General features: G+C 37.7%; 2 protein-coding genes across 2 annotated transcripts; one reads left to right on the plus strand and one right to left on the minus strand.

Annotated features, from left to right (window-relative positions):
- The first annotated feature begins 1,108 nt into the window (after window positions 1-1,108).
- LOC140819949 (probable protein S-acyltransferase 7) lies at window positions 1,109-3,875 on the plus strand. The gene is made up of 5 exons (XM_073180227.1): window positions 1,109-1,390; window positions 1,888-2,070; window positions 2,500-2,790; window positions 3,059-3,292; window positions 3,441-3,875. Exons 1-5 carry the CDS (start codon window positions 1,298-1,300, stop codon window positions 3,744-3,746), a joined length of 1,107 nt encoding a protein of 368 aa, XP_073036328.1. The 5' UTR covers window positions 1,109-1,297; the 3' UTR covers window positions 3,747-3,875.
- A 6,766-nt stretch (window positions 3,876-10,641) lies between these two features.
- LOC140819607 (mitochondrial import inner membrane translocase subunit TIM8) lies at window positions 10,642-12,421 on the minus strand. Its single transcript, XM_073179770.1, has 2 exons — window positions 12,307-12,421; window positions 10,642-11,069 (listed from the first exon to the last, which is right to left on the minus strand). The coding sequence occupies exons 1-2, from the start codon at window positions 12,352-12,354 to the stop codon at window positions 10,887-10,889; spliced, it is 231 nt and encodes a 76-aa protein (XP_073035871.1). The 5' UTR covers window positions 12,355-12,421; the 3' UTR covers window positions 10,642-10,886.
- Between the last annotated feature and the right edge of the window lie 445 nt (window positions 12,422-12,866).

A 12,866-nucleotide genomic window follows, 5' to 3' on the forward strand; every position in this document is an offset into this window, starting at 1 on the left:
AGATGAGAGCAAGAGCGGCTGATTCATATTCACAATTTTCTAACTTAGAGATCTCAGCCAGCAAGAGTGAGGAAGAATAAGTTCAATGCCTGATGGCAAATGTTGAGTCGGAAGCCACTGAAGTTGAGCTAGAGTCTGCTGATGATATAGTATTTGATTTCAACTCTAACAAATTTACACATGAAGATCTTATCACAACAATGCATGACATGGTATATGAGTTTATAAGAGATTATTGCAATAATTTGAGTATGTGAAATCATAAAACAAAATCCTAATAAATATTTTAAGGGACTCTAGTTGCTCGCAGCAAAAGAAGCTTGGCAATTTAAGGGTAAAGTTGAATCTACTAGCAACAGAAAATGATAATATATGCAGAATGTTTCAAGTTACTACTAGTGAAAATAAACGACAAACGCAGTTGGTTAGTTCTTAAAACAAATATTCCGTTTCTATTGAAAAAATACGCGAGATGCAGAATCGACCAGAGTCAAAACTGGCTTAGGATTTGACTACAACGAATGTAATTTTTTTCTTAATCAGAAACTCAATCGTGTCTAGATAAGAGCGAGTCTAAGATAATAAATTTTGTCTGCTTCATGTCTGCTTCAACATGATATAGGAGCATAATCAGTTAGAAGTCCAACGTAACCTGATTGTATTTTATGAGAACAAGTCTAAGCACAGAAGTCTTGGCTATGTTGAATCGGACCGTTATAACTCTAATCGGACATGGCTAAAATAAAGACAAGGTAAATCTGGTCATACCAGCTCGAATTGGTCTTGCAAGAACTCAAGTCTAGCCAGATATTACTCTGTGAAGTGAAATATAATCCTATCACAATTAAAAACCAATTCAAAAAATATATAAATTGGAGTTTTAATTCGATATATTTTCTGACCTGACGATGACATAATTTTAACCGTGCAATGCCATGATGTGACATTTATTTGTCTCACGTTTCATAAGTGAAAATGATGAAAATTAAAACGTAAATTTTGACTTATCTAAATTGCCATGGAAATAATCGAATGTAGCTGGAAATCCGTTCCGTGATGCTGACATTGATAGGTCAAAGTCAACTTCGCACTCTAGAGTACAATCACCACGCGCTCGAAACAGCCGTCTTTCCGCGAAATGTTCAACTCTACATATCGATTGCTTCTTTGTCTTTTTCTCGTTGACTTCTCCCATTTGATCCTTTCTTCATGCTTCTATTTCATTCATCTCATGTTTAGACACAGAAAGGGAATTAATTGCTGAAAAAAGAAACCAAGAAAATCGTAAGGATTAGATATGAATGTTGTGGCGCCGGCGGAGCCCCACCCAGGAGCTGCCGAGGGTGTGGCCGAGTTGATCAGGAGTTACCGTGCTTGGGAAGGCAATAATGTGATTTTCTACAGCTTGTTCTTTTTTCAGTTTTTTGTGGGCAAACAATTAATGGGTTTTTCCGTGATTTAAAGGAAATAGTTGATCTGTAAAGAAAAGGAAAAACTTTGTGATAATCGTGAATTTATTTAAATTTTAAGCTCGAGTATTTGATCCTTTGTTCTGGAATTGTTGTTACATGGGATTGTTGCATTCACTTTTGAATAGTTTGAGATGTTTGTAAAGTTGAGCTATCTTTTGTACTTTTTATATGCATCTATTTGGTTTTTAGGAGCTTCAGTTTGTATTAGAGGAGGGGTGGGAAATTATATTCCCAATTTTGCAAGAAAACGTAAGGAGATTTTGCTTCTTGTCTGTATGGCAAATTGTGGAGAAAAAGTGGTGTTGCGTAGCTGGGAATCATCATATCACTTTGTTTCTCGACTCAAGTACTAGTTGAAACATGTTTAATCGACTCAATCTTGCTGAAATTGCTTGTTGATCATTTTCTTGTGCAGAAATTTTGCTTCGGAGGAAGGTTCATATTCGGGCCAGATGGGAAATCAGTTCTTCTGTCAATATTGTTAATAGTTGCTCCTGCTGCAGTTTTCTGTGTCTTCGTTGCCAGAAAACTAATGGACGACTTTTCTGGCGATTGGGGAATCTCGGTTATGGTAGTATGTGTAGTTTTCACAGTATATGTAAGTCTGGTCTCCTTCGAAGGTTTATGTTTGTTTCTGTTGGTTTGGAAGGTATTATGCCATGGCTTCATTTTGTTGAGATTTCTCAGTTCTTTACTTAAGAAGAAATTGAAAGTCTTGTGATGTTTAGCTTGTAGCTGGATTGTGACTTGAAATTTATCTTCTGATTCTATTTTTTTCGCTTCTTTCGCGAACCAGTATGCCGGGCAGGCGTTGTTGTTTACATATTCTTATGGTTGTTTGAACTATATGTGGAAATTTAGATGATAGATATTTTAACAAATTTCTGCTTTCTCCTTTCCAAAAAGTAGGAATAATTTTCCCTTGCTTGAGATGTTATTTCCAAGGGATAAAATTTAGTTGGATTGACGTTGTTTCTTGCATAAGAGATGAGATCAAGTTTCACATTTGGCTGTTGTATACATGCAGGTATTATTCCTTCTCCTATTGACTTCTGGAAGAGATCCAGGTATTGTACCTCGCAATTCTCAGCCTCCAGAACCAGAAAGTTATGAAGCTAGTGCAGAACTCAGGATAGATCAAATGTCACGTTTTCCTCGTTCAAAAGATGTCGTCGTTAATGGAGTAACTGTGAAAGTCAAATACTGTGACACTTGTATGCTATATAGGCCTCCTCGTTGTTCACATTGCTCGATTTGCGACAACTGTGTGGAACGATTTGATCATCACTGTCCCTGGGTTGGACAATGCATCGGACTAGTAAGTATCATTTTGAGTTACAATACCAGTTTAAGTCTCATATAACTTCTGTTTGATAGTATCAACTGTGCTTTCTATCCCATCTGACTGCTATGCCGACACGACTATCAAAACATAGAATTTGGACTGCCATACGCTTTTGGAGTTGCATCACTATCATGTTTCATTCAGTTTAATTCTTTTTTTGAACTCTTGTTGAGAATTTTTCAGCAGCAGCTTCTTGTTGTTCATGTGAATGTTCTTGAATGGTTCTTTGTTGTGGATGCAGAGAAACTATCGGTTCTTTTTCATGTTCATCTTCTCAGCAACACTTCTTTGCTTGTATGTACACGGGTTTTGCTGGGTTTATGTTAAAAATATAATCAATAGCGAGAAGACCTCATTCTTTAAAGCAGCGGCCAAAACTCCGGCCTCCATCGCGCTTATCATCTATACATTTCTAGCGCTTTGGTTCGTTGGCGGCCTATCTATTTTCCATCTCTACCTCATCAGTTCAAACCAGGTAGCATGCTGGTATTCATTTGTTTCAAATTTCTCTGTAATCTAAGGTTCCTCTGAACTTTTAGAAGCATCTTGAAAAAAAAAATCTCAATATCTTGACAAAACGAATAAAATTTTGAATCTGAAAATATTTTATGCTTGTACTGCAGTCAACTTATGAGAATTTTAGATATCGGTACAATGGACGCACGAATCCTTACAACAGAGGGATAGTTCTCAACTTCTTGGAGGTATTCTGCAGTAGTATTCCTCTATCAAAGAACAACTTTCGAGCAAAAGTGCAGAGAAAGCCCGTGACGCAACCATCTCATGCAGTCGGCTCGAGTTTTGTTAGCACAAACTCGACAAATTCAAGAAGGGAGCGAAGGAAAGCGGCTTGGGACGAGGGTGTAGACCGAGAGAATTCCACGGGGCCTGAAATCACTACCATCGACAGTATGGAAAATCGATGGTAGAAGATGGCGAAACCGAGTATCACAGTTATTGATGTGGTAAATTGTGTATATGTAATTCTTTTAAGATTAGTGTGGTTATACTTCATATCTCACCCGTAGATATTAACTTGTCTGTCTGAAGTTGTTCTCCATCTTTTTATCATCGGCCTAAAGGGACCTATTTGTGATATCTTTGTCCCACTGAAAGATTTAAAATGAGTTTATAATGGTTTACAATAGACTTCTATAGCAACTTCGGTTAATCATTTTCGTAAAGCGAAGACGAATACGAAATAGTTGCTATAGGGGCCCATTGTGCAGTCACGGGCCTGGGCTCAGGATGCGACACTATTTGCTTCGAATAATCGTCGAACAAAAATCTTTCTTCGAAGCATCGTTTCCATTTTCATGTTGATACTATTGAATTTTCTTGGCTGAGTTCTGTTAGGTGAGTGGGCCGCTACATTTAATTGTATGCAATGCATTTTGCCAAAATGCATTTCGCCAAAACGTGTCAAATTTGAAAAGGTTGAATGGTGGCCGGCAGAGGAATAAATGCATTCCTTGTGTTTACACGGGAAAACTCGCCTATAAATACGAGCATAATTCGTATTGAAAATTCATCCCAGAAGCAATTACAAAGCTTCGTATAAGAGAGAAAAAAGAGAGTTTTTTTTGTTCTCTTGTGTGAGTTAGAGAAAATATTTTCTCGGTTATACTCGGGTTGGGAGTGTGAGATATTTAGTGTATCATTGTGTACACTTGTTGTAATATTTCTCCGGTTATAAAAGATCTGCAGTAGCTCCGTGGACGTAGCCTATTTTTGGGTGAACCACGTAAATCTTGTGTTCTTGTTGATTATTTTATTCCGCAATTTTTTCGGCAATATTATCATCGTGGTTGGCATCGCTTCGGGGTAATTCCCCAAAAACTGGTATCAGAGCCTTGGTGTGAAAATTCTTAAGAATTCTGAGTATGCTCTGTGGTTGCAGCTTTGTCTGATCTTCCACATCAGAAAAGATTTTTTAGATTTTTTGCTAAGGCTAGAGAAGTGATGGCCGGAGATGATGGATCGGGACCGGGAATCAACAAGTTCGACGGAACAGATTTTTCGTTCTGGCGGTTACAGATAAGAGATTATCTGTACAGTAAGAAGCTGCATCAACCTCTATCAGGAAAGAAACCGGAAAAGATGGAGGATGATGATTGGGAGCTTCTTGATCGACAGGTTTTAGGTGTCATACGATTGACCCTAACAAAGAATGTGGCACATAACGTAGCAGAGGCAAAAACCACAGAAGAGATGATGTCCATTTTATCGGACATGTACGAGAAGCCATCAGCAAACAACAAAGTACATCTCATGAAGAAGTTATTCAACTTGAAGATGGGAGAAGGTGCTTCGGTGGCTAAACACATCAATGAATTCAACACGATTGTTTCTCAACTAACATCGGTTGAAATTAATTTTGATGATGAGATTCGTGCACTTATTCTTTTGGCGTCTTTACCAAATATTTGGGAACCAATGCGGGCAGCGGTTAGCAACTCTGTTGGAAAAAGAAAGCTACAGTTCAATGATGTCAGGGATCAAATTCTTGCTGAAGAAGTTCGCAGGATGGATTCGGGCGAAGGAACATCATCGAGATCTGCTCTAAATCTCGAGAACAGAGGAAGGGGCAGGAGTAGCGAAAAGAATTCTAACCGATGGCGCGGTAGGTCTAAGTCAAGAAATGGAAAAGACAAAAGTAACTTTGAAAAGAATTTGAAGTGCTGGAGCTGTGGTGAGACTGGTCACCTGAAAAAGAACTGCAGATCAACAAAGAATAATGCCAATGCAGTCACTGAGGAAGTACATGATGCTCTTCTATTATCCATGGAAAGCCCTGTTGATTCTTGGGTTATGGATTCGGGAGCTTCGTTTCATACCACTGGTGATCGCGATGTGTTTGACAATTACATCGCTGGCGATTACGGAAAAGTTTTCCTGGCTGATGGAAAACCCTTGGAAATTGTTGGTATGGGTGATGTACGGATGAAGATGTCAAATGGATCTGTCTGGAAAATCAACAAAGTCAGGCATGTACCAAAATTGACACGCAATTTGATCTCGGTGGGACAGCTCGATGATGAAGGCCACAATGTGATCTTCGGTGATGGTTCCTGGAAAGTGAACAAAGGAGCCATGATTGTTGCTCGAGGAAAGAAAACTGGAACACTGTATATGACTTCCAGTTGCAGAGACACACTAGCAGCTGTGGATGCTGGAGCCAATTCAAGTCTATGGCATTATAGACTTGGACATATGAGTGAGAAGGGAATGAAGATGTTGGTGTCAAAAGGAAAGCTACCAGAATTAAAGACTGTTGAACACCAACTATGTGAAAGCTGTATCTTTGGAAAGCAGAAGAAGGTGAGCTTTTCAAAAGGCGGTAGAGAACCCAAAGCAGCAAAGTTGGAGCTGGTTCATACTGATGTATGGGGACCATCTCCTGTGACATCCCTTGGAGGCTCGAGATACTATGTCACATTCATTGACGATTCGAGTAGAAAAGTTTGGGTTTATTTTCTGAAAAATAAATCTGATGTTTACGAGACCTTTAAAAGGTGGAAAGCCATGGTGGAAAATGAGACCAACTTGAAAGTGAAGTGCTTACGGTCTGATAATGGTGGAGAATATGAAGATGATGAGTTCAAGAAATATTGTGCACAGAACGGGATCAAGATGGAGAAAACCATTCCTGGTACACCTCAACAGAATGGTGTAGCTGAAAGGATGAACAGGACCCTGAATGAACGCGCAAGGAGCATGAGATTGCATTCTGGATTGCTAAAATCATTCTGGGCTGATGCTGTTAACACTGCAGCATATCTGATCAACAGAGGACCTTCGATACCGCTTGACTGCAGAATACCCGAAGAGGTATGGAGCGGCAAAGAAGTAAACATTTCTTTCTTTAAAGTGTTTGGATGTCTATCCTATGTTCATATTGATTCAGCAAGCAGAACAAAACTTGATCCGAAATCAAAGAAGTGCTTCTTTATTGGTTATGGAGATAATGAGTTTGGTTATCGTTTCTGGGATGACCAAAATCGGAAGATCATTCGGAGCAGGGATGTAATCTTTAATGAACAACTTCTGTACAAGGACAAGTCAGACATTGGAGCTGGAGATGAATGTCCTGAAGTCAAGAAGACTGATGAAGTACCATTGACATATATTCCTGTGAATGAATTGAAAACCAGTAACCAGGAAGATGAAGAAGATACTGCACAAGATGATGACCCACAAACTCCGGTGATTGAACTCAGGAGATCTTTGAGAACCATTAGACCACCTGAGAGATACTCCCCTGCACTTCACTATATTTTGCTGACAGACAAAGGTGAACCGGAGACCTATGAAGAGGCAATGCAAAATGATGATTCAACCAAGTGGGAGTTGGCCATGGAAGATGAGATGGATTCACTTTCATCCAATCAGATGTGGGAGTTGACAGAACTTCCACAAGGCAAAAAGGCGTTACATAACAAGTGAGTGTACCGGTTAAAAGAAGAGCATGATGGTAGCAAGCGGTACAAGGCAAGACTTGTTGTAAAAGGCTTCCAACAACGGGAAGGAATTGATTACACCGAAATTTTCTCTCCGGTGGTTAAATTAACCACTATCAGGACAGTACTTGGACTAGTGGCGAAGGAAGACTTACATTTGGAGCAGTTGGATGTAAAGACTGCGTTTCTTCACGGTGACCTAGATGAAGAAATTTATATGAAGCAGCCACAGGGATTTGAAGTACGGGGAAAAGAGAGAATGGTGTGCAAACTTCAGAAGAGCTTGTACGGTCTCAAACAAGCTCCAAGACAGTGGTACAAGAAGTTTGATGGATTCATGAGTGAAAATGGTTTCCTAAGGTGTCAAGCTGATCACTGCTGTTATGTAAAAAAGTTTGACGGTTCTTATATCATACTACTGCTATATGTAGATGATATGCTGATAGCTGGAGCTTGTCTGGAAGAAATTGATAAACTCAAGAAAGATTTATCAAAGGAATTTGCCATGAAGGATTTGGGTGCTGCAAAGCAAATCCTTGGAATGAGGATATTTAGAGACCGGGTGAATGGATTCTTGAAGTTATCTCAAGAAGAGTACGTGAAAAAGGTGGTTAGCAGATTTAACATGGATGAAGCTAAACATGTGAGTACTCCTTTGGCTAGTCATTTCAAACTAACCAAAGCACAATCACCATCAACGGAGCAGGAGCAGGCTTATATGAATAAGGTTCCTTATGCTTCTGCTGTCGGAAGCCTCATGTATGCAATGGTGTGTACAAGACCAGACATAGCACATGCAGTGGGAGTCGTGAGCAGGTTTATGAGTAATCCAGGAAAGCAACACTGGGAAGCAGTTAAGTGGATTCTCAGGTATTTGAAAGGTACTGCTAGTTGTTCTTTATGCTTCAGGAGGTCAAAATTGGGCTTACAGGGTTTTGTCGATGCCGACATGGGTGGTGACCTGGATGGCAGGAAAAGTACTACTGGATATGTGTTCACATTAGGTGGTACAGTTGTAAGCTGGGTGTCTAAGCTGCAAAAGATTGTTGCGCTTTCGACTACTGAGGCTGAGTATGTTGCAGTTACAGAAGCTAGCAAGGAGATGATATGGTTGAGATCCTTTCTAGAAGAATTGGGTCAGAAGCTTGAAGATAGCACGTTATACTGTGACAGTCAGAGTGCTATTCATTTAGCAAAAAAATCCTGTTTATCATGCTAGGACAAAGCATATACAGGTTAGGTACCATTTCATCAGATCGGTGCTGGAAGATGGAATCTTGATGCTGGAGAAGATTCCTGGAAGTAAGAATCCAGCCGATATGCTCACGAAGACGGTAACCATTGACAAACTGAAGTTGTGTTCAACTTCAGTTGGACTGCAAGTATAAATAAAGAGATATGAGCTGCTGCAATGATGATGTGAAGACGTGATTGAAATCAAGTCTTCAAGTGGGAGAAATGTTAGGTGAGTGGGCCGCTACATTTAATTGTATGCAATGCATTTTGCCAAAATGCATTTCGCCAAAACGTGTCAAATTTGAAAAGGTTGAATGGTGGCTGGCAGAGGAATAAATGCATTCCTTGTGTTTACACGGGAAAACTCGCCTATAAATACGAGCATAATTCGTATTGAAAATTCATCCCAGAAGCAATTACAAAGCTTCGTATAAGAGAGAAAAAAGAGAGTTTTTTTTGTTCTCTTGTGTGAGTTAGAGAAAATATTTTCTCGGTTATACTCGGGTTGGGAGTGTGAGATATTTAGTGTATCATTGTGTACACTTGTTGTAATATTTCTCCGGTTATAAAAGATCTGCAGTAGCTCCGTGGACGTAGCCTATTTTTGGGTGAACCACGTAAATCTTGTGTTCTTGTTGATTATTTTATTCCGCAATTTTTTCGGCAATATTATCATCGTGGTTGGCATCGCTTCGGGGTAATTCCCCAACAAGTTCATCAATGATCAAGTCATCATCAAAACCCACAACCATTTTTTTGTCGGAAGCTTGGACAGTGGATGAATGATCAACAGTAGAAGAATAAGAAAAGGATCGGAGATCTTGTACTGTGCCACTGTTCTTCATCTTCATCGTCTTTTTCCAAACAAAACCGATCCTTTCAAACACCATGGTTAAGTCTCCATCCAATTTCACCTAGTCTGCATTAGCCGCTGAAGAACTCCGAATTCCGATCACCATCAGTGGTTAATACCGAACAACAATACGAATCCATGAAATCTTGAGCTTCATATGCAGTTTTTCTGATTCCATTTCCCACCCAATCGACAGTTCAACGATGCTCATCTGAATAATCTTCAAGAAAAGTGACGATAAAATCAACTATTCATGGAGAGAAATGATTTTTTCTTTGTGAAAAAGATCGACATAATGTTCAAGATTCAAAATATATTGCAATGATCGAGCAAGAGCAAGAAGCGCAGCCATGGGAGCTGGGGGGGAAATGCAGGGGGCGAAGAAATGAGAGAGACATTTTCTTGAAAGTACAAGTTGATGACATAGTTGACTGCTTGACTAATCCTTTGACTAATTAATTAATATCGTTAATTAATCCATTATTAGAAAATAAAATATCATTTTAATCGTACGATGCAACTATACAAATTTCAATTAAGGAAATAAAATTTTAAATTATTCTAAATTCTATTTTAAATTTTTAAATAGGTGTTAATAAATAATTTCATTACAAAGTGTATAGTGATAGTGAGCTTGGTAAATGCGACACAATTGTTTTTTGAATGGGTAGGTGAGACCGTCTCATGGATCTTAATCTGTGAGACGGTTCAACCCTACTCATATTCACAATAAAAAAATAATACTCTTACCATAAAAAATAATACTTTTTCATGGATGACCCAAATAAAAGATTCGTCTCACAAATACGACCCGTGAGACCGTCTCACACAAATTTTTGCCATGTTTTTTATAGCAAGAAGTTTTAGAAAATACAATTTTAATTTGTGTGTTAAAGTGTAGTCATACATACCTACATATACGTATATATTCGTTATAAAAATTATTAGTGAAACAATGCATGCCACTATCATTGTGAAGGAAAAAATCAATGTATTACATTCAAAATTGATTGGTAATATTGATTTAATGGATATAATACAAAATGTTGTCCCAATTGACTTAAAAAAATAGTTTAACCATTAAAATTGCCCCAAAGACACCATAGTTATATTGATGAACAAAATTACAATTTAACAAGTTGTTTCTTGAAGTTATGACCTTCCCTCGACATCTATTAAATTATACCACATTTTTGGAATCAGGTGTTTTCAATTAACGTAAGGTGCCATAGATTCAAAAATGATCCCATGATTGTTGTTTGACAAAGATAAAAATTCACGAATTTAGAATTCTCTAGAAATTCAAGAACAATTAGACACTAAACTTACAAAATGTAAATTGCACACATGAAGGTTCCTGGATCCAGAAATAGCCGACAAAACGAAAAATCAAGTTACATTCTGATGATAACATGCTATAGATGTAAAAAAGAAAACCTTTGCCTAGATGCATAAAATTACTTGCTGTGCGCTTACGAGATCCGATACTCAACAAACTTCTTCCAACCTTCTGAGTAATTTCACTGCTGGAGACGTTTCATGATGATGAGACTCATATCCATGTAGCGTTGGGCACAATTGGCGAGACAAGTAGACTCACTAGAACTGAACTTGCTTCCAGGAGTTCCGGTGATGCATTTATCCCAGCAAGCGGATGTCAGCTTTCCAATCATTTCACTAACCATGGCTTTTTCTTTTTCTTGCTGTAAAGATTCATCCATGGAACTTATCAGCGAGAGAATTAACCACATATGATCAACAAATATCATGTACACAACTCAAAGAAGAAGTAGCGCCTTTGGGTTTCGGTGAGATATTGACAAACAATTTTATAATCTACCTAAAAAAATCGATTAAAGAGTGGAAAGCTCTATGTCAGTGAAAAACAAAATGCAGCAAAACAATCAAGAACTAAAATTATAGTTTAATCCCGTTTAAGAGTCTTGACTTGACCAAATTTACAGTTCCACAGCCCCTCTCTACAACGATTTGCTAATCTACACCCGCGCATGCCCATAAATCATACTTGAGCAAGCTTCTTCAAATACCTTGACAAGTTGACTAATGACATTAAAGAAGTGATCTAATACACTAAGTGATAGTTATCTTGAGCAACAAACTATAGCCTATTAAATCTCCAGGGTTTAAAAGGAAATTACAAATATCCTTTTAAACCCTGGAGATTAAATATGCTATAGTTTGTTGCTCAAGATAACTATGACGAAAACAACAAAATGTAACTCAGAGAGCAAATAAATATGTAGTTGACACCAACATCAGAATTTGGACCAAACAAATATTTCATATCATACAAAATTGCTATGAGGCAAAAACAAAGAAAAAGCGTGCCTGCGAGCCAATGTGCAAATAGCTGGAACATATCACCAAATCTTTCCTAGGGAGACAAGGTTTTAACTTAAAGGTAATTTCTTAGACCCAAAATGGATGAAATTTAAGGACCTCAAATCCACCCATAATCATTAAAATATATATAATAATAAGGCCATCTATTTGCGCATGATATTTTATTTTAACTCTGCATATTCAAAAATAACATCACTAGAAGAAACACCATATTTCCTCAATAAGAAAGCATGGTCAACATATTTCGGACAGTGTGATTCCATGGGAGAAAAGAAATAAATGGTTAGGAATTGATTGAAACTGCAATCTTAAGCATCTCACTCATTCCGTGACATCGAACTAAAATGAATAACACCTCTTAAGTCTCTCCAGATATAAATATACACGCAGAAGATCCCATCGAAAAAGCTACAAAATATAGAATCCAAACTCTGATTAATTCCTCACAGTTAAAGTAATCGGCTGCCTCCTATAATTGGTATTAAATAAATTCAAATCTAGATTTAATGCACAACACCCAAATGAAATAAACGCAAGCACGCACGATTCAAATGAATAGTAGTTCGAATCACTTACGTTCAGAAACCTCTGCAATTCAGGGGAACTAAGAGCAGAAGAATCCATTGAAGAAGAAATTATTTTTTGAGTTAATTCAAAAAGTGCCCAGAAACCCTAGCAATACAACACTTGAAATCTTGAATGACACGACACGGGTCCATCGCATAACTGGACATACAATTGTGGGCTTGGGCCCGGTACCTCATTTTGGACTCGAATTTGATATTTTAAAAAAATAAATATCTATTTTTTTATTTAAAAAACTATTTAGGATATAAATTTTTTAATATATAAAATTGACAGACATTTTTCAATTCAATAATAGTTGAGCCATAAATAAAAAAAATTAATTTAAGTTTTATTAAATATTAGATGCCATAAATTTATTTTCCCCCAATAGCGAATAATTGTTTTTTTTTTGGACGAGACAAAATACTTTCATTCATTAGAAGAATTAGCAAAGTACAGATTCATGAGATCACTAAGGCATGTTGATATCTCTACCCAAACAAAAGGACTATCATAAAAGCGAGAATGCTTAGCTAACACATGCACAATCTCTTTTGCTTGTATACGGA

Source organism: Primulina eburnea, chromosome 18 (genome assembly GCF_022965805.1).
Source record: "Primulina eburnea isolate SZY01 chromosome 18, ASM2296580v1, whole genome shotgun sequence".
Taxonomy (NCBI): Eukaryota; Viridiplantae; Streptophyta; class Magnoliopsida; order Lamiales; family Gesneriaceae; genus Primulina; species Primulina eburnea.

Excerpts from the sequence above, each read along its gene's own strand:
- LOC140819607 (XM_073179770.1), bottom strand. The coding sequence starts at position 12,354 with ATGGATTCTTCTGCTCTTAGTTCCCCTGAATTGCAGAGGTTTCTGAAC. Across the intron at positions 11,070-12,306 it reads AATTGCAGAGGTTTCTGAAC|CAAGAAAAAGAAAAAGCCAT; the intron begins GTAAGTGATTCG and ends GAATCTTTACAG.
- LOC140819949 (XM_073180227.1), top strand. The coding sequence starts at position 1,298 with ATGAATGTTGTGGCGCCGGCGGAGCCCCACCCAGGAGCTGCCGAGGGT. Across the intron at positions 2,071-2,499 it reads GTGTAGTTTTCACAGTATAT|GTATTATTCCTTCTCCTATT; the intron begins GTAAGTCTGGTC and ends GTATACATGCAG. Across the intron at positions 2,791-3,058 it reads TTGGACAATGCATCGGACTA|AGAAACTATCGGTTCTTTTT; the intron begins GTAAGTATCATT and ends TTGTGGATGCAG.